The sequence below is a fragment of the Bombus vancouverensis genome, chromosome 10, assembly GCF_051014615.1.
Source record: "Bombus vancouverensis nearcticus chromosome 10, iyBomVanc1_principal, whole genome shotgun sequence".
Classification (NCBI taxonomy): Eukaryota; Metazoa; Arthropoda; class Insecta; order Hymenoptera; family Apidae; genus Bombus; species Bombus vancouverensis.
Window position 1 is genome coordinate 6992068 of NC_134920.1, and position 27900 is coordinate 7019967.

The window sequence follows — 27900 nt, forward strand, 5'->3', positions numbered from 1 at the left end:
TCCTTCCGACTAAGTAATCTCTTTCGTTTTTTTAATCTAAATGTCCCTTTCGTTTTACCCAGAGCCATCCTGCGAATTAAACTTCTGCAGCAAGGTAATAAATACGCTTACACGTCACGTAGTTACCTCTACAAAAGATTTGCTTCCTCTGCTCGCGAATGCTTCGTACCACTGTTAACACGACACACCGCCACACCTTATCCCCCCCTCTCTACCCTCGAGCCATTTGCTCGATCTCTAGCGTAGTCAAATTTTTCTTCGCCACTTTTCACACGCTACTACTTTCCTCAGCAACTATTTTTCTTCTTATCTGTTCCGCAATTCCACTTGTCAAACTTTATCGCCAGCTCGTGTTTGACTATTGCGTTGCTCAATCGAATTACCACTTCATTCGATTCTTAAGGCGGTCGATTGCCCCGTTATTCCTTTTGTTTGCCATCTTCTTTTTTTTGCCGATGGCTTGATGTTTTTCAGCTTGTGGGTTTTCCCACAACCACTTCTCGTCCCTTTGTCGATTCTTTGTGCCCGGGGGAATACTCTTCCCTCGATATCTTTGTTTGATGTACGTCTGTTTAATTGACGTGGTTCGTCTATCGGCTATTGCTTTCGCGTCTGTTTCTTTTTCTTTTTTGTCCCTTAGCTAACTTCCGATGGTTGAGTAAACTAACTTTTCAGAGTATTCGGCAAAGGACAGCTTTTACGACATCTCCTTTTTATCTCTCGTGCTACCTTTGAAGTTCCGAATCAATAATTTCAAAGTTATTATTTTTCAGGTGGAGAAGTTGTTATAAAAATCAATTATTTTCGAGTTTAACCTATGGAAGGATAGAAGAGAGCGCGAGCATTGTATTTCGAGTTATATTGAAATTACAGACGTCAGGATTTTTTCGAATCTGCTTCCGATTCTTCGCTAAATTTTTCTCGATTCCCCGTTCCGAAAATATTTCCTCGAAGTAGCAGTAATTATAGCGATAATAATAACGAAAACATTTTTGCAGTTGTATTTACCCTTTGGTATGTCTGTTTTCCCAACTTTCGCGAGTTTGTCAGTTTGGGCGAACTTAGCAAACATCCCCAGGAAAAACTCACTGACAGCCGTCCAAAATCGTGGCAAACCACGCTCTCTACTTTCGCACTCTAATCTCGTGCACACGTTCCACATACTCTTCTCCCGTGTCTCCGATGCTCGAAACTTTGTCACCCGCTATAGACGTTCGCACGAAATTCCCATTCTCAGGAGACGCCAAACTAATTCGGCTAATTCACATTCTTATTTATCTTAATTTATGTAGTTATAATAACTTTTGCACGTGTGCACGTTAGCAAATTAAAACAAACTTAGGAATATTACCAAACTTCGAGTAACATTCTCAATGATTCAGGAAGATCGTAAATTATCTGACCGCAAACTTTATTTCCTCAAGATTTGTCCACAAATGAAACCCGTAACCACGTCAGATTCGAGAAACGGCTTCTTTCACCCTTGTCATTTGTCCTGTTGTCGTCTGATGGTCCTCTTCAGCTGGACGGTTTTCGTGCAGCGTTTCGAGCCTCCCATCCGTTCTTGTTCCAGACTAGTCTGGTCGAGCCGCTGCTAGACACCCTCGCGTGTCTGCACTCAAATTAGAATCTCGAGGGTGTTCCTTCTGCTTGCATTGTGATATCAGCTAAACAAAGATAACGGTCGGATGATACGGCTACGAGAGGGAATCTCCTTGTTACCTGTCGTTTCTGCTTTCGCGAGCTCTTCCGACTTTTTGCTCTCCTGTTTTATTCGCGCTAGTAGCGCTGCATTATTAACAAAAAGAAAGCTAGAGCGAAGAAGAAGAAGGAGGATCCCTCGCTCCTTTCAATTCTGCGCGCCTAAGGGACGCGTTATCTTTCATTTTTCTTTCATCTTTTCTTGGAAAATCGCGGATAAAAGGTATGGCGGTAATTTGTTCCTTTTTAACCGCGGCAGGATGTTGGTATTTTCGTCGTGGGTTGCAGAATTGCAGCTAGCTAGTCATTAGAGAATTATCACATTTCACGTACATCGTACGATTGTAACCACGCTGCTTTTATTTATACATAATTAGGGAGTTTCTGTCGCAGTTTGCCTGTAACTAAGCGTATGAACGTGTTTAGCTGAGAATGCAGCTGTGCTTTGACCTTGCTCAACAGACGTACGTGTACGCTTATGTAATTTGATCACATGCGTGCCATTGTCATTTAATTCTCTTTTATGAAGCAACCTATATAGTTATGCTTTCTATAATACTTACATTCGTGAGGATATTATTTATTCATTAATTTTATAATGAAAATTACTCTTCTGTTACTCCTATCTTATCCTATTTTAGCTGCGTGTTTTAACCATTACGTTTCAATATCCTACTGCTTTCACTACTTTTCGGATATTCTAACGCGAATTCGATATCGATTAATCCAAAATGTATTGGGAACGAAAGGTGATCTCTTCGAACGGACTACTTTTATCAATGCCGGGAGGAAGTGCCAGCGGACGAAGAAAATAAAATTTTATTTTCTGCCAGGACGTGGTCGATCCCCGAATAAAGACGCAAACTACAAATGTGGTTGATATTCGTGCTCGTAGAATTTTCGTCGAACGCAAATGTCCCGTAAAAGATCCAAGAATGATTCCTTTGCGCGCGCCAACAACGTCCCCGTTTCGAATGAAATTCCAGCTTGAACATAGTTTCGCCTACGGACCAAATTTCTCAAATGTTTCCGACAAGATGTGAGAAAAGGGACACTCGTTTGACAGATCTTGATACTTTCACCGTCAAATCGTGCTTTTCACCCGTCAAAACGTTCTCAGTTCTCTGGATTTATCGATCAGTTGCATTGCTCTGGAAGCTCTCGATTTAGAAACAAAGCTCGAGATTTTTCAGGCTATTTCTGGATACATCGTGCTACGTTATTTGATTCATTTAGATTCCGAATTTCGTTTGTAGATTACACTTTATTGTATCGTGTGCAAATAAACGTATCGATTATTGACTCGACCATGAAAAAGCTCGGTTCTATGAACGCGAACGAAAAATCATGCGTACGATCAAACGATGCTTCGCTCCCGCTACTCCCATTGCTTCCTAAACTATATCAGTTCCCAATCCGAGGCAATGTCAGTCATCTGCTACACCCATTCACCCGAATACCAACTGATCGAAAGGTTTTCAAGTTTCGCGCAATTCCAGAAATGTTCCGTGTCGGCCATGTTTGAAGCGTAACGAAGTCCCTCGAGCATTTCAGTTTCGAAATTTCCGATGCTACGAGCGAACTTGAAATCCGCGAATTTTATGCTTATTACACCGTTCGCGATCTTTTCCACGCGTCTGCAAATTTAATCACGCGGCTACACGGTTACACATCGCACGTCTGTCGCGAAGAAACACGTCGTCGGTTAGCCTCTGATCCATCGGGGAATCTCGAGATTGCGGTGAGGATGTCGATTCCATTGACGTTAGCGACACACGAGAGAGAAGGAGGAGGGGGTGGTTGGTTGGTTGCCGAGCGATTTAAGGGTGTGCAAGTTGATGAGAAACTTCCTTTAGCAACCCTTACTCAACGATGTATGGCGTCCATTCCCCGAGGTATATTTAATCTTTCGTTTAATTTCGATAAAAGCCGCGCCACTGGCGAACCAGCCGACCAACGATATCGTGGCACGCGATGTTTGTTTGCTAATGTGCATCGAGCATTAATGAATCTCGACGAAACGAGGCGAGATGCACCTGGATCGAAGCAGATGGATTCCTCTCTCTCTCTCTCTTTCTCTTTCTCTTTTTCTCGCTCTTTACACTACCTTCTCAGGGATTAGGGACGATGCACTTTGCAACCGATATTGAGGAGACTGGTGGCCGGTTTCCTTCGAAGGAGCCGTTGAACGTGATCCAGATGAGGGCCGGTGTCTTACCTTGTGTCAATGTTTCGTGAATTTTAAATTAATATCGCTGTAAGCGCTAGAACATTAATACACGTGCTGATACTTCGATACTGATACTTCATACAATGTAATGTGTTGATAAAATGATAGGATACAGCAAAAGTATGCATTTTGCGTCCAATTTTTGACAAAGTGAAAAAAGTTACACGGTACGGATACAAAAATCGTGTTGTAAGATACTCGGCTATAAATTTAGTGCAGAGAGTTAAGCTCAATTAGCCGATGTTCAAACGTAATAAATATCGCTGTTATCCAAGTCACTTGTGCGCAACGTATGAAACATGATAAAGTTCATTAAAATGATATTGCGGATGGCACACGGTGCGTAATATCGGACAATTGTGATTTGTACATTCAATTTTTCGAGACTCGTCTCTCGGCCGGTTTGTTGGTCTCGTTACTCGTCGCGCAACTTGCCCGTTGCATTCGATTTGATATTTTATGACTACGATACGCGTCGATTGAATTAAAATCTTGTTTCACGGAGAAAAGGATGCACGGCTGGGTCGCGCCGCGGAATAGTCGATTTGGAATATCGTCGTCTGGTTTATCGACGAGCTCTCCAGCGTTCGAGGTTCGTGTCTCCGGGTACAAAGTGTGAACCTGCATAAACGAATCGAATTATTAAGAGAAAAATCTCTTATCGTGACGTTCGAAATAACCGATAATTTACCGTGCTGGAATAGTCGAGTGCGAACTACGAGATGGGCGAACAAAATGATAACGTGAAAAAGAATAACAAATTGTTGAACTATTTCACGCGATATCTATTTTGTTCGGATATAATATTTTCCATTTAGTTCGCGATGAAAGTTCTTTGTTCGCCATGTCATAAACGTGCCGCAAACCAGCGGACGCATGGAATTGCAACAAAACACGTGTTGTTCGCGGAAAAATTGAATGCTTTAACCGTCGAACGTTCTCATCAATTCCATACGGTAAAGCGTTTTTTATTTAACCACGAGTTTCAAATGACAAAAGATTTGTACACTGTTCTCGTTGGAATTTTCAAAATTGAAGTCACCAACGAGCCGATAAGTTAACCGATATCATCGACTTAAAAACGAGGGAAAAAAAAAAGAACAACGGTAGGAAATAAACGATAAAACGGTGGAATTTATACGCTTACGAGGAGCGTTCGGTGTGAGTTGAAATCGATGTAGGTACGTCGTTGAGATAAGATCGACATGGAGGTATAGATAAAAGCGTCAAATAAAACGTTCTATCGCTGATGGTCTGGTATTTAATTCGTAATCTCGGCGTTCAATTTTCTGTCTGTTTCTGATAAAAAAAAATTTTCCATGAATACAATTCTCTCTATACGGAAATATGAAAACATTTTTGTGGAATTTCTAACGATGCGACGAGTTCTTTATAATGTCGTATGTTCTTTAAATTTTAAAGGCCGAAAGGCTCGATAGTAGGGTCACGTTACGTAAAGAATTGCTTTGAATGATTGAATAAACAACAACCATTGTTGAACTTTGAAATAAAAGCAACGGTAACGTGTTTTACGATTTTGTTTCGAAAAAAATGAAAATATTTTATTAACGTATTTTACGGCCAGGGAAATTTGCATTTCGTCTTTTACGTTCAAATTACACGAGAAACGAGAAAACACGTGACCCGTCCTTTTTATCGTTAAGACAGAACATTTTGAAATTTGCAAAACGAAATCGATGAAAAAGAGCAAAGAGAAAACGGCCAGCACGTGCTATGAAAGAAAAGAAATTACTCTAAAAGGAGTTACTAAAGAAGAGAAAAGAGATCCATTTAATTCGATATAATTATGTATTTTTTTATACTCTTACGTTGGTTAATATTCAATGTTTGAATTATAAATTGAAACGACTGAACGTTCTGTGTGACAAAATTACCTGAAAATGGATAACCTTCTAGGAACATTTATCAATCGATATGATAATTTCTAGAGATTCCAAAATGTTTGAATAACGCGCTTCCAAAAGTTTGGTATACATTTTCCTTCTATATTTACTTTGAAGGAACTGGCTCGATAAAGGGTAATATATTTGTTTTGCGTTATAAACGTAACAAGGCACCGGAGCATTTCGAAAGCGATTAAATACACAGGAAATATTTACGAGCAAACAAACGAAATAAATTCGCGTGACGTCCGTCTGTAAACAGCACGTTAACGAAACATTTCCCCTGTACGTGCACGAAAATTTACGTTCATGATTTTCCATTTTTGGGACGAGGCGCACAAATCAAGATACACGTCCTTCCAGGCAATTAAAAAAAACATACAAATTCACGGCTATATTTACCGCTTAATCGGATTAGGTTCGATTGAACTGGCATTTTAATTTTCGTTTTCATTGGAACTTTAATTCAAAATAAGTCAAATTTAAGAATCGTATTCCTTTGTAAAGATATAACAGAGAGGAAATTACATTCGCAATTTTCTTACGATCAAACAAACGTGGAATAAAAATCAGTCTGCGTTGAATTTTACTCGCCTAGTTAAAATGGAAGAGATCCTAGGTAAAAGGAAGATGCCATCGAGACGAATCGGTCGATGGGGGCAAGTTGTCGTGACGCACGACGATGGATGGAGTTCTTCTGCAAGAACCTATGCATGTCTTTTTGTGGTAATCGGAACTGGGAAAAATATATCCAACGGAATTATCAAAGTCGATGTGCTGGCAAGGAGATTATCTCCGTGGGATGGAAAAATACTGACCGTGACGCGATAGTTCCGGAAAATCGTGGCTTTCCAACTGGTTGAAACTTTTTTATATTATAGATTCGTCGACTGACTGATCCGCGTCATCGCTATGTCCCGAAGGATATTCAGGGATCAAAACGGATTATATTCGAGAATAGAGGGTGGTAGAGCCACGTTTCGTACAGTCCGATGAAATTTGCACCGTCAAAGTATAGGTTGATGCGAGAGTGACGGTATCGGAAACCCGATTCAAATATTTCCTGCACTGAGTTCGTTGACAATACGCATCCTGGACTGAAGAATATCCTTTGAGGACGATGAGGATGAAATCCTAATTTAACGATCCTTACAATAGTTTGAATTTTCTTTAACATTATCAAACGGGTAAATTTGTAAATTGTAAAGCTTTCCATGTTTGTAGCAGAGACTCCAAAGCGTTTCAAAATTACAGAATTTCGTTTCAAATTGTTTTCCTACTCACAGCTTCCTTATATAAAATTTGCCTTTGAGATTTAGTTACTCGTTGTTAAAATCTACTTGGCCTTGTTGGTTGTAAATGTTTCAATAAACCGATATATCAACCGGTATATCAGATATGGTTCGTATTTTTCGTTATAGGATTTCCATGTCCAAAAATTGTATAACGTTCTTCTTTTGATGATTTCGTACGCGTGTCATACGCGTCTCTCGTGCATAAAGCGATTTGACTTCAAGTCAAGGCATAGAAAAGACATTCGTTTTATAGGCATCGCATAAAAATTTATTAAGACACATAAAATTCACGCGAGAAAAATCATTCTTATAACCATACCAATTGCACGCAAACGTGCGAATGTATAAATCTGTTTCTCGTTTCCAGAATTTAGCGAAGACTAATCGATCATCTCGGCATTGATAAAACCATTTCTATTAAAGATAATATTATATTAACAAACGTTGACATCGATATTTCCTTTGGAAAACATAAGATTTCCTGTACAAACTTTTACGAACGATCGTTAATAGCATTTCAGATTTCGTGAACTGTGATTTATCCTCAGAGTGAAATAAAGACGGAAAAGGAGGTAGAAAACAAAAGAGAAAGAAAACTCCTGGCCAGATCAGCTTCGATAAAACAACAAGATGTAGTTGAATTAAATTTTTTAGCGAAAAGTTTGAAAACTTGCGCTTAAGACAAGCCACGCAACTTCGTAGTTAAATATCTTGGTTAAAAAGTTTTTGCCTGCTTATCCCTCATCCCCACCATTTCCGTAGAGATTAGGACAGATTAAAAAAATTCAATTACTTAATGGGGGAAGAAATTGGACCGCGAGAGTTAAGGAAACAGGTTGCCAACGCGTTCCATATTTCATCTTTTTAAAGGGTTCAAAGTGGAACGGGATATCAGGTCGAACGGTCATGCGAGAGATACAATCTTTTCCTACATCAGAAACAAATATCTTGTTCTTTCTGTGTGTCGCTCGATGTTCCACGATTCATCTTTTCTTTCTACTCTCGGTCGGGATGACTTTAAAGGATGATGCTGCTTGTAGGAAATCTTAAACCAAGCTTTGTTTCTCCTTTTTGCTGCTTCCGTTTACCATAGCCTGCATAGTTTGCCGTCATTTTCACGGTAATGCATGGATTTAACGCGTCGAGTTTGTTCGCCTTCTGCCACAATTTTCTTTTTCATTCTTTTTCCTTTTTATTATCCGCTAGTCCCGAAGAATTGTACGTGAAAAATGATGCCTCGGTTAATTTTCGAGACTCTGATCGATATTATCTTGGTCCCTCAGTTTCTTGCGTCCGTTCCTCTCTGTTTATCGCGCAACAAATCTGCTGTTATTAGTTACGATTCGTTGGAATAGACGATTTACGAATATCGTCGAGAAATAAGCAGTTTCGTGATAGTATCTAAAAACTTGATCGATGTTACGATCTTTAATACGGAGGATGGAGGAAAAGTTACTTCGGAAAGCTTTGAAAAATTTGTCCCTTGTTTCTCGGTAGCATGTTAACACGGTTTGTCATGAACTTACAAAGTAATGTAATAATAAATTAATAGTGGCCTAGGTACTTTGAAAATTAGAAATTTTCTTCGATATTCGCCACCGAGACACTATGTCGATCCCCAGTTGCTTATTTGCATACTTTGTATGAGAGAGTTTAGCGAGGAATGCAAGTTTGTATGCAAAGTTTCGGGGACCGTGCAAAATTCATATCTACGTCATCGATTTCGCCGGCCTCAAGCTCCCGACCGTGTTCTCTTTTGCAGAAAGAATCGTCCGACTGGCTCAGCTTCTGAGATCAGTTTCTTAAAATGCGCCTTAAAGAAAGGCAAGCCACAGTTTCAAGAAGCTTCATCTGAATTTCCAAGTAACCGTCGACTTTTTCGTTGCTAATTTTATAGTCCTTCCCACATTAAATGGTTCGATAAATTTCTCTAAAAAGTCAAAAAAAATATTGCCTAAGACAGTTCTTAACAATACTTTATATTTCCACATATAAATTATTGTCAAGGGATAAACGTGTCGCTCGTTCGCTCTAGACGAGATTCGAATGCTATTCAAAGTAAACTTCCATGCAAATAAACGTAGCGGAAAGTTCGCCAGCACTTTCTGCCCGTCTTAGTTACAGTATTTACTTGTCTCAAGCTCGAGAAAAGACGCCTGTCTTCTTGTCGCGGATTGCAGAAATAGATTTTTGTAAGTCTTAAAATTATGTTACTTGTTCAAACCGTCTAGCGATTTGTCAGGGAGAAATATTACGCCGGTATTACATAATTCATAGAAAACTACGTAACGTATCTGACTAATTTAAGCTTCGGCTACTATTTCTATTATGTGTACAGTAGAATTCGAGAAGGATTCTATACTCCAAATTTACGGATCGAAGCGAAATATAATACACCAATCCTAGGTCGATTAATAAAGGCGGCTAATCACTCGATCGATATAATTAGAATTACTATCGGACGAACATATTTGCTTCGGAACATAAAACAAACTCACAGGGAGTCATTGCCGATCTGGGATACGATGTCGTGACATGGAAAAAGGCTGCTTTCAAGCAAACCAATGTAAATGTACGTGACGTCTATATCCTGGCTTCCCCATCCAATGCCATTTCTGTCGCAGCACTTTCCTCCTGCACCACCGTTCATCCCCGTGTTAGCCTCTCTCTCTTTCTCTCGTTCTCTATATGTGTGTATGTGTGTCTGTGTCTCTGTCTGCCTGTCTTTCTCTCTCCCTCTCTCTCTCTCTCTCCTCTCTAGGATGCGCTCTCACATACGTCTCCAAGTTCTGGAATAGTAAAAATACGATTTGTCAGGGCGACAGTACGGTAAACGTGCAATGAAATCTGAATTCGCTGCCCTCCGGTGACGGTGCACTGAAGATTTTGATAGCGGAATAAATTTCGTCTCTCGCATGTCGAGGGAACGATTTCCGCGTCCGTTCGGACCCCGTTTATCAGAATCAACTCTACGAGTAATTTCCCTCTGTTCTTATATTTCAATAGCGAGCATTGTTCAGTTTTACAAATTAGAAATTTCCTTACATACGTCGTTAAACCACAGGAATTTTCCAAGCTTTTAATTTAATTTCCATTGGAAAATGTTCGTGTGTCCATCGTTAAGATTTTTTACTTTTCCAGTTTCGATGTGTCGCTGTCCATAAGTATCTACAGTTTCGTCAATTTTCTTAATCGATCGATGGATAAATATCCATCGATATTCGTTCTTTCCATAAAACTACGTGTAAATGACAACAATTTATCGACTTAAAAATTTCGTTCTGACATTCTATTATGCGTACTTATTATAATAGAGACAACGAAACAAATCGTGCTTAACGTTCGAATTAATAGACATCCCGCCGCAGACAAACAATCGACCGAATGTTTTCGAACGCGTCGTATATGATTCACCGACAGATTGACCGGGATATCGAAGTTAGAAATTCTTTGGACAGCAGACGGAGGAAACGTTTCACGTCAGCTTCAATATTGCCGCGGAAAGACAATATCCGGTAGGTGAAATTAGAAGAAGCAGAGAAAACGGCCTGTTAAAGGTCTCTAGGATGAAACGAATTTTATTATTTCCCGTCCGCGTAGCGCTTCTTAATTTCTTTCTTATACAACGCGTCTTGTTTCCGTCATGATCAAGAGTTCGCAATTCGTTGAAAAATAGAAAGGAACGTTTCTCATCTTCCTGATTCTCTTTTCTTTGTCTTGTTTCATCTCTTTTTCTAGTGATTTGTTCTTCGGTAATAAATATTGTAATTCGGCATAATAACCGATACAATTAGGGAAATGGAGAAGAATCTGGTATCGAAAGTGTATGCGGGCGGAATCGTTTTGGGAAAATTCGAAAGTGCATGGTCACGGACTCGAGCGCGAACACGAACACGAAACTGGTTCCTCCCATACTGCCGACGAATCACATTTCATTATAGCCCCGATTCGATTATGCAGATGCGAATTTACCGTTCCTAATTTGCCATTATTCGCGACAATCCGCGGACGACGACGAATAGAGTGGCTACAAGTATAATTACATTTCTTTTGTCGCGTGAGTCTTCTCTGCTTGTATTCTCGTCAACCAATCCCGCTCGAAATTCACGGTTCAAAGCGGGCCCACCCTTATTTCTCACCCTTCTGCATTATTTTTTTTTTCCTCTTTCCTCGCCACTGCGCGAGTATACTCGTCGAGCACGAGGTTTAATAGAATTTTACGAGTATACAAAGTTAAGTAGGGTGGAAGTGGAGTTTTATTGATCGGCTAGAAGCGAAGCTGTTCCGCGTATTCCTTCTTCGGCGTGCTCGCAATCGTGACCGATTCCATTATGCCTTATCGTGCAATTATTTCTGCAGGGAATTTCACCGACAGTTAGTGTTCCATGTAACTTCATACTTATTTCTATCGCGTACAGAATATTTTTTTATTATACAGAGTGCTCTGTGTAACGAGAAATATAACCGACTATAAAGCGATTCTACCTGTAAAATGGAATCGAAAGTGTAGAACGGACTTTTTTTTGGTAAGCAGAATTTTTTTTTAAAAAGCATAGAGTGTATATCGTAGCGAAACATAAGTTCATTATTTAGAACTTTCAGTGTCTCGTTTTTCTCGACCTCGATAGAGCACGAAGAGCTATGCCAACATTAAAATGTTTTATCGATACTTCAACAAGGAATGCTCTTTTATCCTGAGAAACAAAGCATCATCTTTCATGAAGAGGATTGCTCATCCGTTCATCGCGTTAACGCTTTCAATTTGCTTTCAATTTATTTGCTCATCCCCTTATAAACGCGATTAATCGTTCAATTTGCAATCGAATGCGCAGTTATCTGACCTTAACCGTCGAAAGAAATGGAGGAAACAAGCGAGGGTGTGATACTCGAGGAATTAAAGTTCTGAATAAATAACCGGATTTCCTTCACTTTCCGACCCTCGTTCATCCTTCTCTCGGTTGGTCTTTCCGCAACGTTAAATATTTTCATATCTCCCCAGCCTTTCAAAGAACATCCTTATACAATGAACTCGCCCACTAAAATTTCTTGGCCTGTTCACCGTCTATCGCTCGAATACTTTATTTCCCTATGAAACGAATCGTCAAACGTTTTCCAGTAAAATACATCTGCCATGAGGGAACATTGTAACGATCGTTGCAGTAAATACGTTGTAAAAGCGGAGAAAATGAAATGCATCGCGATGCCAGGCTTCATTTCATTGAAAGCTTCTGTTGGATTAAGAATCTGTCGACGAATAAAATTTCCAACGTTCTTGAACGCGACGCACGGATTTCAAATAGACAGTGGCGACGCGCATCGTGGCGGGCTATTTATCATCGATCCACGGAAAATGGGTCCTCGCATCTTCGTCAAATCTTTATTTTATTATTCACGCGATCCTCATTGGCGATATTGCAGGGACACTTTTCCGCTCGATATCAATATTAGACCATCTGGCATTCCATTAAAATTCGCATCACCAAGAGCACTCACACCGTGAATCTATTCCATATTTTCGCGTTATCGATAGACGACGATTCCCGGGTGATCGACCGGAGCCAACTTCCATGCTATAAGACGTTGCAACTGTTCCGTGTACCTACGCCAAAACACTTCTGCCAGATTGCAAAGCTTGTTCGTAATAAGTTATATCGACAATGCGTCCCGACGGATGATTACCGACAGTGTAGTCGGCGTTAGGCGATAATGAAAATTCAATTGCATATGTAAAATAATGCGACGTAAACACGGTACGAGCTTTACAATTGAAATTTTATGAAATACAAGTGCAACGGGGAAATGAAATTAGCAACATTTAATATTTACTGCGTCGTTCGTATTCGCATGACGATCTTCATTGAAATTATATTCGATATTAATGGATATTTTTGGTCAGCGCAGAGCTGACTCGGCAAATAAAAGATATTATTCTCGATAAATAACGTGCGATCGAAGTGAAACAATTCTGTGGTGCTTAGTTAACGACTCGACCATTTACATACTAGTGCCGTTTGTTATTTCTGTTTGAAACTTGTACATCGTCAAATTAAGTATATTGGTTGGTTTCGAAATTACTCGTACGTTCTCCATTACTTTTATTTTTATTTTCTATTAGTCGTTTGCTCGCTTTTAAGAGGCAGCGAGGAGAATCGATGCATTTGTGGGATTTCTCCAAAGAAGTTATTATTTCGGCTATTCTCCAAGTGAATTTAAATTAGATGGAAGAAGTTGAAGAAGTATATAAAGTAGAAGTTGAGGAAGTATATAAAGTAGAAGTTTCGGAAAGATAAGTAAAAAAACACAGATTTTTAAATAGGTATAGTGACGGAAGAGTAAGTGTAACAAAGTTTTAAAGCTCAAAGTAGTGCGCCACTCTCCCCTTAAAAGTTCCTTCAGACTTCACTCGTTACAGTGGTTAACAGTAATAATCTGTAGAGTTTATACGTAATAAAACTAAAAATTACCTCGCTATTAAATATAAAAACGATATTAATAGAAAGCTACGTATTTGAAACGATCGATACGTTATTTTAAAAATTACTGTTCCAATTTAACGCAGATTGCCGTCGAAAGAACGATGCCGCATCTGACGCACGTATTGTTCGTCTTCTCTCAATTAATTTTGTTCTTACGACTTATACGCTCGATCATCCTCTTTATAATATGGGTGGTATCGAGTACATAAATAGTTTACGAGCTGCTCGTAAGTTTTTTTTACTGCATAGCTTGTTGCTTCTTTCACAATTTGGCGTAATTGTATGAAAGCTGCATAACCGTACGAACGCTCATGCTTTAAAAATCGATTTATCGGCATGTTTGGGAATTCGTGGTTATTCACCGCTATTATAATATATTAATTATCGATGCTTTCATCCTGTCTCATAATTGTGCATCTTTTACGACCAATGCTATTGAATAAACATATCCATAAAATATCGTATTGTAATTTCCTTTAACGCGTACCTATTTACTAACTAGACGTGAACGATGTTAACGAAAGAGCTGTTTCTGCTGCGATTAAAGAAATAAATCTATTTCATTTTTCCTGTCGTAGTTGTTAATTCTTCTCGTTAACGTACACGTTTAAACAACTATTTTGAGATACTTCTTTAAACTCCTATTTCCTTCATCGACATCACTCTTCTTTCCAACGTCCTTCTGCAACATTTTCTTTTCACCATCGCCATAAAGTACCTTTGAAACTGCTTTTAAACGGCATGTTTTTATACCCTCGCTCGTCCAAGAACACGTTGGCATAACTCGGTTGTTCCATTCGCAGAACGAAAGCTCTCGGTATACCGTGTGTCTGCTACTGAAGCACAACCGTGTGATCTTCTTGTCCGGGTAATTCGGCAAACGAAAGCTCGACGCTGTACAGGCACGAGAAGCTTTCTCTGTGGATCCAATCGAAACGGGTTCGAGTCAACGTAACACCAGTTACAGTAAAAGGATTCGTGATATATCTACTACCTCTTCAGACTTCTGCACAGCTACCAAGTTTGTGCGTGCTTATTACGCTTTCTCCAGATAAATTACTATCGAAAAAACATGTTTCCACGTATGAACCAACGATAGAATTTCGAACGATATTTTAGTTGACAAATCGTCAAAGGAGATGATAGTTTTATGGATCGCTGTACGCTGTATTGTACACAATACGCGTAGTTACGTTTTGTCGACGAAGACAGATTAAGTTCCACGAGTTTCTAACAGCAAGAACCAGTGGTATAAACCTGCGAACATGATTTAACTTAGTTCTGAGGTAGGTTAATATAATACGACAAAGTTAATAATATGTCGTCAAAGTTGTGCGAAGATACAACTGATCTCTCTTCTGCGTTGCATATATTTTACTTTCGATCAAAGTTCGCTTAAGTACGAATCGTTTATGAAAATATTCAAAATCAACTTAGTTCGAATAGAATCGCTTTCGTGAACAACTTAACGAATTTTCTCTACCAGACACGTTTATTTTGCATCTTCGCAATGATCACAGAGGAAACAAGAGTCGACGTGCAAGCGCGAAACGATAAGATCTAAACCACGTACAATACCTGTATCTCATTGTTGGCATAGTTAAATTACTGGAGAACTTTTACCTTATCTGTTCTTACAGTTCCATTACGTGATAAACGACGTGCTCTTTTAAATTTATGTTACTTGTGATCTCATTGTTGCGAACAAAATAATTCTCCCACATAAAGTACAATCTAGCAGCTAGCTGTTTTCGTTCCGTCGCGTCGCTTCGTCAGCATACATTATCTATGAGTGACCCCAGCGAAAATGAAACAATACGTCGCAAAAGCCGATGTACCCGGTTCTCGTTTGACGGTCGAATATAAATAATACCCTTCTAACATATGCGCAAGTCGAATCGTCTGTTTCTTGACCAGAGAAGCCGGGCATGGAAAAAAAGAAGAAGGAAAAGGGAAAGAAACGAAAGGAAGAAAATAAGTGGGGAAACGGACGAGAAGCAGGTCGCGGATATTTTTCAAACGGGCATCATCTACCACTTTGCGGCTCGTATCTTTTTCATACGTTCATTTGTAAACATATATGTACGTACATACATCCATAATGACGAACAGCGCGTACAATCTGTAGACATACATATGCAAATAGAGATTGTTCATCCGGGTGCCCGCGCGGCCGTACGCGCTCGTACGTCCCATCCATATGGAAAAACATTGCAAGTTTAGATTGATGAGTATCTCGTTCGTTTGTCAGTCGAGTATCAAAGCTCGCATAGATTGCGTTACAAATAGATATAGTTCAAGAGGGAAGAAACAAAAGTTGTAACATATAAGTGCAATATCAAAAAAGGGGATATACGACTGGTCTATCATATATTTAAGTTCGAGTTTTCTCGGGATAGTATAAGTTGTAAATTTAAGGTATAAATTAAGAATCGTAAGAGTGCTGGGGAAGAGAGAAAGAGAGAGAGAATGTAAGCAAGAGTGTATGCCTTGGTGACGTCAAAGCTAAATGAGTAATGGAGTGGGAGAAGGGTGCGAGGGTTGAGGGTTAGCATTTTTTGACCTGGGAAGACAGACGTTGCGAGCCAAGTGTTAGAATAAGACGTTGTGAGCGGAGTGTGAGAATAAGACGTACGAAGATATTGTGGTCAGTTATTGCATTGGGTATTGCGCGTTAAAATAAAACTAAACTTCTCTTCAAATAGAACATCCTTTCTTGTCCTTACTCTAGGCTATTAAGATACTACATAAGTTATAAAATCTCGCTAACGAGGATGGTCTAGCGTGCGTGATCCAGCGTAAGAGATCTGTGGCCTTGAATGGATTTTAGAAATATCTAAATATCGTAAACGTTGGGAAAGCAGGATCAATGAAGGATACGAAACAAATCTGACGTTTGGTTAATTTACGGTGTATGGCGTATGCACGAACTCCGTTTGGTAGGTGAGTCGAAATAAAGGATAACTCGAACGTTATAGATCAGGAACAGATTTGTATCGTTCAGGAAACTAAATGGAACTAAGTGGCTGCGTTTGACAATCCTACGATCGTTGTTAACAGGGAAAAGTGCTTTCGACTGTTGATTTAGTTGACAAACTTTATGCGATGTTGCTCGATACGAAGGTAGGATAGAGGAGAAGTGAAAGCGCATTGAAGTTTCTGGCAAAGTTTAACTTATAGCAGAGTCGCGAAGTTCGTAGAGTTGATTGGATAGCATGTAGCTACGTTAAGACGAATTACATGGCAATCTTGTTATATTAAAATTCCAGAAATTACATTTCGCTTAGAAACGAGTTATTTTGGTAGTATTGCAAACAACGCAATATAGATCGACATTTTTCATAGAAAGTTCTATAGGATTGGTTGGAATTCGGATATTTTCCGTGAAAACCGCTTCCACCATATACAGACCGATGGTTTTTCTTTTTTTTTCTCTCTCTTTTCGAGAAAAATAGAAGTTTGCGTGATACCAGTGTAAAAGGCGTACGAATTAAAAATCGTAATGCAATTTACTGGAAACACCAACTGGCACGAGTTCTCTCTTTTTCCTTTTCAAAGCTATGGCAGTTATGCCGCGAACAAAGATTGACGAAATTTTATTTCAAAACCCCGTGTTGTTTGTACTGTTCTCCATATTCATTCGGCATTTTGACAACTCGATCAAACTTTATGTTTACAGTTAATTTATGTATTGATATTCGTATTTAATGACCAAGTTCTTGTAAATTGTTGGAATTCGAATCGCCGTATTTATTTCGCTCACTTTTCCAGGGAAATTCCTTACTCCGAAACTTGGTTGATTGCGTAAAATACCGTGTAACGTGTAACTGCAAACAATACTTTACCATTTCATGGCCGAAAACCGGGCAAAACCGATTCTCGCTTGTAAGTTACATTTCGATATCGTTAACATCGTCAAATTTCCATTGTTCCCTGGTTAATTAGCGTTCTGAGCGAAAACATCGGTTCACTTATACTGAGCAAACATGTTCGCCGTATATTCACAGAATACTTTAGACTACGTTTAAGAAAGTAACTAGCAAGTATAGTTGCTTAATCGTTTCTGATAGAATAATATTCGTAACAGAGAGACAGTGACTGGATATATTCGTGCAATTGTCTTCAAATCACAACTTAGGAACAGTTTCCGATACTGGAGCTTTTGAATATCATAATGGAAATTATATTGCTTGTTTTCCAAGCAATCAATCAAAACTGTCTTCCCTTTACCTTGTTAGGTGCGTTGCACATAGCCTATAAGAACTACTGTTCTTCATCAATCAAGCTTGTATTTGTCTCAATTAATCATACTAAAATACAACAACTTAATCCTCAATTTATTAACGGTAATAATCCCAAAGCTGAAATTCTGTCGCACAAATTACCATCGAACGCAAATCATAGCAACTCCAACTACGTTATTACTTTTTATATCAGGTATGCCAAATTTCGTACATTTTATGGGATTAACGAAACTGTATTGAAACTACTAACTCTTTGAGTATAACGACTCATACGAGATATCACAAAGCTGCTCTTAGATATTTTTAGAATCGCTAACCGATAATTTCAGTGCAGATCGGCCGATGAACGATGCGGTTATCGTAACTGGTAGTCCTCAAACACACGGTTTCTCTAAGTACCTCTTACCTAGATCTTCGTCCGATCGAGCGTTGATCGATGAAGGGACAGAAGCACTTGCATCCTTTGACGAAGCGAATCAGTGATCCGCTTAGTCTCAAGTAGTTCATCTTCGAGAACATACTTGCTCGACGGCTACAGGGACCGAATGGTTCGACTTGTTGCCAGTTCACCAGATGAATTATTGAATTGAAAATTTTGCTGACCGGTGATCAAAGGTTTTTCACTCGTATTCGATAGAAAGGATCGATAGTATGCAAGCTAGAAAACCCTCGATTGTTTACCGACGCGAGTTTCGTTTTCTTTACGATGAAACATTTTATCATCGTGACAGGATCGGCGTATTGTTGTTGGTGCGAGTAGTACACCGTATAGCAAACGAACCATGTTCACTACACCGTATAGAATATTGAAAAGTTAGATATGCGAAAAGAGAGAGAGAGAAAACTGAATGGATGAACAAAATTACGATGTTGTCACACGCTCAAGAAAGGCCACCCGCTTAGAAACAGTAATAAGGTAGACGAAACATCCTGCATGCCACAGCTATCGAAATAATAACAAAACAGTAACTGAATAGCCGCCTCTGATATACATCCGACGATAACCCCTCCAAAGAGACTAAAACATCAATGTAAAAACCCTCCTAAATTAGCGCTCAATACCTTATTCTGTTGTAACACTTTGAACCGTCACTCTGTTGGATTTATATAATAAAATTTCCATCATCTTATACGAAGTTCAATTTCTTCACCTCATTCGTGAAACGTTCGAACTGCGACGCGAGGAGATTACCGGCGATCTATTGGTTTCGTGATTTCTTGTGTCTCCGACGTGACAATGTCGATGTTAATCCAGATTCCTTAATACGTTCGTAGTAGGTAGCCCGCCTCGGCGCAAATAATATGGAAAGTTACCAGGATAATACATATTCATGTAGTAGAATAACAAAGTAAGACAAACGAATATTATGCGACAGAGCTCATGTAAATACTCGTGTGAAATAACAAAAATCGTGTGAAAAACAAAACTGCATCGTGATGTATTGCTGAAAGTAACGTAACAGGCTTCCCAAACGAAACGAGCTATTTTACAAAAATAAATGGCCAAATTTAAACGATATCTTCTTGTTAAATAATCACTTTTCGCCGGTTTAAGAGCTACAGAAATTATTGCTTCCAAATTTAGCTGAATTTAAGCGATTAATTTTTCAAAATTGCGGGTCGTAGCCGGAGTCATAATTTTCAAAGTATACGCTTGAATATACTGTACATACAATATATAAAGTATACTGTATGAAAGGAGAAAAAAAATTCCCAACATCCGTGAACGAAATTTTGCTAAAACAACGTCGATGTCGCCTTGATACGCTTTGTCTATTGTGTTCCTTTGCTACTCTGAAGCAGCAAGCCGAGAATTGTAACCCGCATAACGAAACCCTTTAACCCAGCCTCAAACGAGCCGTAGATCTATCGTGCTCCGTTTGCCTGCAGGATCCACTTAGCACAGTGGAAGACGGGGGTGAAGTGAATGAAATCGAATTGTCATTGCACGGTCAAACAGACGTCTGCATCTATCCTGCATGAAGGACTTCGTTTCCCTTTGATAGGAAAGTAGTTCAAGAACCGTACGGATCGGTCTTTCAGCGACCAAGGATTTCTGAATCTCCTGAACTAGTTCGTGAGCGGTAGGCAAATACGCCTGATTAACTTAAAAATGGTCTATTAGATTCGTGTATAAAAAAAACAAATCAACTTATTACGATATCTCGTTTTCTATAATTAATAAGATAATTATATAACTTACTAATCCTTTAGTATCTGTTAGCGGAATACGATATTTCATGGATGTGTTCCATTGATGCAAAGCAAATGCGTTAAATACGATTAAGTTGATCTTTATTTAAAGCCAGTTTTATTTGTGTTACGAAACTAATACTTGATACATATATCATTAATTCAATTTCGATTTATTGAAATTTATATAATAACCGGATAGATGTAGCCAACGATCGGAATCGAAAGTGGCCATATGTTCGCAGAGATGATTTTCCAGAAATTGGATCAAATTATCCCATTCGTACTCTCTCTCTCTCTCTCCCTCTCTATGATGTTTTACCGTACGAGGGAGACAGAATATGTAGAGTGTAATAAGATACTGTAGAATTGGGTCATCTCTCTCTCTCTTTTTTCTATCTCACTCCTAATCATATATTAGATCAGATAATCAAATATATTTATGTTTGGTATTACTTTGATCGTACGAATCTCAATGATTTGACTAAGGCAATCTCGTACCTATAATACGAAATAAAGAAATAATATTTCTTTTATCGATACGAATTAAATCGATGCGGATTGTAGATGACGCCGAGACCTGTCTCAAGTTGCAGGAATTGATGTGGATAACTCCTAGTCAAATATCCGGATGCTACATCATTTATGAAGATTCTCGGTCGATCAGTGTATGACTCGAAGTCACGTCGAAATTTTATTTCTATCAATGCTTTTGGATTTATCTACGTGATTTTTCTGTATTTTCCGAGAAAATATTCCTTTATCGTGGCTATCAGTTTACTTTGATCCAATAACATCTTGCGTTCCGTAGTCTCCTGATGTTTTGCCACGACTGATTGTACAGGGTCTAGTCCAACATGTCTCTTATATTCCTCTGGTCGTTTGTTTCTTCCATTTCTTCCAGCTTCCTCGATATATGTGCTGTATATGTATTTCTCGCCGATGGTTTGGAAAGTATATAACCATACCATGCTTCAGCGGGAAGGTATATATTTATGAGGGTGTTTTAACGGTGCGTGAACTGCAATTTGGTAGACAGGGTGCAAAAAAAGAGCAGATCTCGTAACTCGATTCGAAAAATGTTTGTATGTTTTAAAAGATTGCGAGAGCAAACGAAAAAAGAAAAGAAGTAAAGGAAGAAAAACAAACAAACACGAGTGGGACAAAGGTGATAAGGATTTTTCAACTGTTTTACTCTGTCATTTCGTCTAATTAAAGATATTCTGCTAGATTCTCGATTTTATATGCTATAACAGTTTGCTATCTGGTTGTTAATAATGTAGTAATCGATACTCTATGGCTTTATGCAAATTACGTCAAAGTTGTGATATAATAATTACGTTGGTAATTACAGTACTAATTACAGTGTTGGCTTAACGACTACGATAGAAATAAGATATATAGGAAACAAGTGGCGTTAATTGTAATTTAATCTGATAACATATTAATATAGGGCTCTACATGGAAATTATATCCAAATCGTGCAATTTAAGAAAATTGAACTGCCACCATCTGATTTACAGTAACCAGTGCAGCAATCGATATTTACTTGATAACGGATGATATGGTTGTCGATTGGTACAGTACGTGTAATATCTCACTTTACTTTGAACATGCGCTGACGTCGATATTAATATAATAATATATATTGGTACTGCGTCGATATCGGGAATATTGATTCCAACACGAAATGTTTCTCCAAGATTTATTAACGACTTAGTATAACTGTTTATTATACTTCATAGAATATGGTAGTTCTTTTTTCTTTTTGTGGTTCAATGAAACAAATTTCTTATATTTCCAAAAAGATTTTACGATGCGTAAAATTTATATTATTTTTACAGTACATTTATTTCAAAATTACGTTTTAAAAATTTTAATTAACTCAAGTAATGTTTGTCTGAAAGTATCCTCGGCGTAATTCATATAGCAAAAGCCACGGACAGACGGTAGATCTTGTCACGCTGCTTGCAAAACACGTCTGACAATAAACTGCTGTTTCCGCCTGTTTTCTTACGTCTCTTCCATGTTTCTCAACCGTTCGTACGATCCAATTATACTTTTTTCCCCGAGTATCTTCTAACGTATGCTCGGATTAATATTACAAAACTTTTCAGTAGTTCCATTAAATCTGTTTAAAGTCGTTGGCCGACGTTCCCTCTATTACGAGACGAATGAAAACTTTCTTCTTAATACAAGGCAATGATATGGTAATGTAATTACATTTCAAAAAGTGTAGCTTTCAATTACATCGATACACATCTGGAAAGTCCTTAGAATTCAGTGAAATAAAACTTCACTCTCGTCAATTCTGTTACATCATTGTGACAGAGGTAATTTATTATCAATTACAAAAACATACATATTTTAATTATATATGATCATTATTTGTACTTTTACGTAATTTATCGAAAGCAGTAACTAACCGTAAGATATTAAACGGATTGCGTACAAATTTTAATTACATTTACAAATCACAATGCATCGGTATTCTTCGTAATTCATATGTAGATTATGCTCGGCTGAACGATGATGGCAAGAAATTAATAGAAAAATAAAGACGTTTTCGCGTTAAATTTTGGAACGTACGTGCCCCGGAAATGTTTGCCTACGCTTCCTCACGCTCATAAAGGAATTTAATTTTTATCGTCAACATCCTCGTAGAGGTGTTCATCTTTATATAGCGCAAATGGTTGTTTACGACAAAACGCACGTCGGCATAAAACACCGAAGAACGAGTACACGCGGTAAAATAATAAAAATATATCGCCACGCATTCGTTCGCGACGTAAAACGCGCTTGTTTAAACGCCGACCGTAAAGTGACTTTTAATTTGTTTAAAAACGGAACGAATTTCTACGGGTCGTATCTCAGAAAGCGAGTTATTTACTGCATTCATTAAACTCCGTGAACAGCTGCAAATGAAGTAATGCGCGCACTTCGTTATCCGCCCCTTATATATCGGTCTAAGGACCGAGGTCTTCTTTAAACTTGTACAACGAAAATCTACGGCCGGCGCTAATTAAAATTATACCCTCGATATTCCCTCGCGAGATTGAATTTACATTTTCACGCGGTTCGTTGCTCAATCACGCCAACTTTCCGCCACGATCTTTTCATAAAAATTCGACGTACTAAGGAAATAGCTACGGGAAGTTTAATCCGCTTAACGTCCAGCAACCGAGAATCGAGTAAAATATCTACAAAATACTCTACACACGGTTCTTTACATACGTGTGCATGCATAAACATATAAATCTGTGAATTTACGCCTCTCTTCAACTGAATCGCTCAATAGCCGAATTGCTATTTTCCGCTTTTATCCTTCGCTTGGTATTCGAGTGGTACATTGTCGAAGAACAGCAACCGCGTCAACATGGAAATGAGGGATGGTACCTGCTTCTTCTGGTGGAACGATTCCTTCTCCGGGTTGAACGATTGATACTCGATCGAAACACGTCGGACTACGGCAGTCATCATCCTTAATAGATCATGGGTTTTCCAGTTTTTATTCAGCTCTTGACAGAGAGCCTGTATGAACCAGGAACCATTTTCCGGATTTCGCCACGAGTAAAAACCTGAAATTCATAAAAGAAACTCTTTTCTTTTTCTGATGAGAAACTCGCTCTAACTCGTTTCGCTTTTCTCTCTCTCTCTCTCTCTCTCTCTCTCTCTGTACGTATATTGTACATATGTGCATGTTATAGGCAGATGCAAGTAGGAACGATCGCTTTGCGCGTTTCCAGCAAAATCATAGAGTTTGTCATAAGTGTAACGTTTCCATCAGAGCTATCTCTCCGTAAAGAGACGCTGTGGGTTGAAGAAGTGACTTGCAAGAAATAGCGTTTCAATTCGAGTATACTATTAGGTTTGCTCGAGGAGAGCATTTATGCGGAATGTAGGATTCGGTGTTGTTGTATACCTTCGCGAATTGACTATAGTCTTTCGAATTACTTCTGCTAAACCGACCAACCATTAAGGCCGATCTTTAGCCACCGGTTACGCGGACGTTGTTTATGAAACCAACTAATGACCTCATCAAGGACCGTCCATCACCTAAGAATACGGCATCTTTATAAACGCAATCAGGCAACAAAAATAAGAGGGAGGACCAAGTAACCGACTGCTGCTCCTACAAACTCGTTTAGAACTGTTTAATCCAGGAGTTTCGTTCATGGCTTTTTCGATTTCTTGCGCGTTCACGACTTGCTAAGAAGATAGTAGTAGCATCGGAACGAGAGCGAATTATCGTTAGTAGCAGAAAGGAATATATGGAGTGTCGCAAATGTATGCAGCTATTTAAATGGTCGAATACGAGGCTGATAATATATGACAGTTATATAGCATCGTGCAACGTAGAGCATTTAAACGGCTAAAGATAATGATGTTTCATCTTATATCATATATAATGTTATTTGCATTGTCGAAGTTTATGTTTATAAAATCTTTATAAAGATTCACGAACAAGTAACGTCAGAAAGCAGTTTCTTCCAACTAACCCGGTGGATAGCATCCTTTTTCGTATACAAGCTCTAGCAAACGATCTCTTAGAAGAAATATTCTACCAAAAAATTTGGAAAAAAAAGATTTCCACCGCAACGCCTCCGTCCTATTAAATTCTTCCATTGCGTTCACTTGGAACGTACACGGAAGCCATTACGGCGGCAGCGTCAATTATGATGAACGAAGACTGAAAACGTTAGAGGCACGCGAAAGTTTCATCTTGCAGCTTATGATGGATCGAGCGTTAGATGAAAATATATTTTCCGCGGGGGCTCGAGTCGCAGCAGCAGGAAAATAATTGCGGTCTAACAATAGGCGGAAGCGGCAGAGACAAAGGGAAGGAAGGCGTTACCATCAGAACGCTAATGCAACGCGGAGAAGACGAGTACTGGTACCATTGTCGCGTTCCATAATCGTCATCGTTCGCAAGAAACATTTTCGTTATGAACGTGCCGAGACACTAGCCATTCGCGTTTCAATGTATAACTGATGTACTCTAGAACTTACGCTTGCCGTACATTGTTACCATATTGTTTAAGTGACAGTCGCATCGAGGATAGGAGCCACCGACGCTTTAAAGCAGATCTTTTCACGAGCAACGTGTTATTCGATGCTCGCCATGTCTGGAGAGTTGAAATGGTAAACGATGTAAATGCATAAAGAGAAGAAATAAAACGATTTTGTTAGTGGAGTGTATTACAGATTCTACGTGAAATATGACGAAAAGGATAGAAGTTTAACTTTCACGTATCTTTTTTTCGCAGTATTCGAAACAACAACCCCTTAGATACTTCGGCGACCGTAAGCCTAACTTTCGAACGATCAGTTCGGCCGTAGAAATCGATTTCAGCGAAGATAATCTGCGATAAATCCAATACCATTAGAGCGTATCGCTTCTAAATCGCTAATCGCTAATAAATCGGCAATAAATCACTTGCAGACAAATCAATTTCTTAAAACGATCCTTCTCGAGACACGGAAGAATCGCAGCTGCAGGTCCAGTCGTGTCTCTTTACCATTCGACGAGAGAAGAAAAGAAAAAGTTCACGCGATGAGCTGAAGTGGAGAGCGTTCTTTAAAAGCAGCAGTCCTTCTCGAAGTTTTTTCGTCACCACGACGAATCGTCTCATCGCTATTCGTGGTACTTTTCGTTCGAGCATCCTGCCTCTCTGGCAGCCACTTTCTTCCTCGATATCGATCACGATAGACGAGGAACGAAACGAATATTCTCTTAACGCAGCTGTTAGGTATGTGTACACGGTCTGACCATCACGCAAATCACGATAAAATAAACGAAGGCTTGCAAAAATCCGATAAGCGAGTGAACGTGCATGCCTCTCCATATATTGCATAGCGTTCGAGATATATCAGATAGGTTAAAATAAAAATGGTTTAAAATAGTCTGAAACGATGAAATAAATCATTGTTCTGAATAAAAAGATAAAAAATAAATTTTTAACAGAATGTACCTCTAATTGACGATAAGGTTTATAATGCTTGCAAAGGATGTTTGTTTCGTTTTTCTAAAGAATTCTAAAAGAATGTCCGAAGAACTCGCTTGTTGTTTTTCATACTATTGGAAAAAATGTCAAAAAGTTTGACTTTTACAGGTGACAATACAGTTTTAGTTTGATGAAAACGAGGATCGTACTTCTGCAGTTGCCAGTCGTATTTATGAAATATTCATTTAATAAAATCTTGCTTAAAATAAAAAATAAATATTGGCTTAAAAATGTGCGATACACCTCTATATAATTCAGTCACCTATTTCAAGAACGCTTTGCGCAACGTATCGAAAATTTTGAAGCATACAATCTCCACGAAATCGTATATTTATCGAATTTTATCAGTATAGTACAATTAAATGACTGCATAATTGGTTTCGTTGGACGTGTTATTTTTTTAGGAAGCTTTCGCTTCGCTACTTCGATCGTAGAAGTTCTTAAAGCAATTATATTTGAAAAGGATCTCATTGCACCGTTAATATGGAAATCTTGGTAATTCTTTTATAACTACGTATCAATTGGCAGATTTTCAACGTGACGTCATCGAAAAAGATATTTCACTGATAATTGTTTCGTTTCAGTAAATGTGAATTTAATTTCGCAATGTCCGATCGTGCTTCAGTCACGATTGTACGAATCCGAGATCCAACCACTCTCATGGATACGATATTCCCTGTACTATTGAACCGGACTTATATTACATGGAATACGATCGGTTGTAACGATGTAATTATGAAGCACGGTGGAGTCACCATTTATTATTTGATATTGCGGCCGATATCGGTGCCGGTCGATTCACGAATAAACGCGTAACGCCGTTCGTGTAGCTCTACTTGTCCCGCAACGAAATCTGTAACGATTCCTGTTGTCGTCGGAATATATATAACAATGATTTACCACGCACCGAGCTATTTCAAAAGCAGCTGGACGCTTCTGTGCGAGAACATTTCCACGCGAACGTGCTGACACCGGCGTAAAATACATACAAAGCTGGAAAATGTTATACGCCAACAACGAGCCGCTCGTTGCTCCGTGCTATGTGGCCACGCGTTTTCACCTCATTCAATATACACGGAACAATCACGGTTCTTTGTCACCAGAAACCATGAGAATGTTATCAAATAATTTTGTTAACAATCTGATTGGCCGTTATCCTGTTTGCAGCTCGAGAACATGCGTATTTAGTACCCGTATACATATAAATGGGTTCCTATGCAGGGATTGAGATTATTATTATTAAGAGACGTTGTTTTAACTCGTGCGATATTCCCAGTGCCGTGTATTATTTTCACGAATATTTTATAGGACGGTTTGACGTGCATATCGAATCGATGAATATAGATCTCTTTGGTACATTTTTGAATTATTTGCTCGGAAGAATTTTTTATCAGCATGGAACATTCTACTTTCCAAAAATATGCGATAAATCCATAAAGCCTGATTTTAAAGGTAGAAACGCTAGGACATAATTAACGTTGCGATGATCAAACGTTGAACGTGTTTAACGTACAAAGACCAAATACACTAATTTTCGATCTGTTGTCCACGCGACTGTAGAAGGTTGTACTACACAATGCTTTGTAACTAATTTTGACCATATCGTTGTCCGTTTTCCCGTCAATAGGATCCGTTTATTTAACACGTGACGCAAATCAACCGCGGTTAACGATCCAAAATGACGCGCAACTCAATATTTTACTCTGTCAATTCGATGACGCGGTCGAGGAGATCGATGTTCGGCCGGTGACGCGAGTCAATGATATCTGCGCCAGCCTGGTCGGAACAATAAATCTGTCGTATCGCTGCCGTCCACGAACAATCGCGACAATATCGCTTCTGTTATGGATCG

General features: G+C 38.8%; 2 protein-coding genes across 2 annotated transcripts in view; one reads left to right on the forward strand and one right to left on the reverse strand.

Moving 5' to 3' along the window:
• The window catches only part of LOC117157818 (alkaline phosphatase), a 244471-nt gene that overhangs the window by 98305 nt on the left and 118266 nt on the right, over nt 1–27900 (forward strand). The gene's annotated exons all lie outside the window — the stretch shown is intronic.
• LOC117157820 (caspase drICE) overlaps nt 22344–27900 on the reverse strand; it is a 35820-nt gene continuing 30263 nt past the window's right edge. Inside the window, exon 5 of the mRNA XM_033336096.2 lies at nt 22344–23621. Within this exon, the coding sequence (XP_033191987.1) occupies nt 23350–23621 (272 nt within the window). The 3' untranslated portion in view covers nt 22344–23349. The remainder of the gene's footprint in view (nt 23622–27900) is intronic.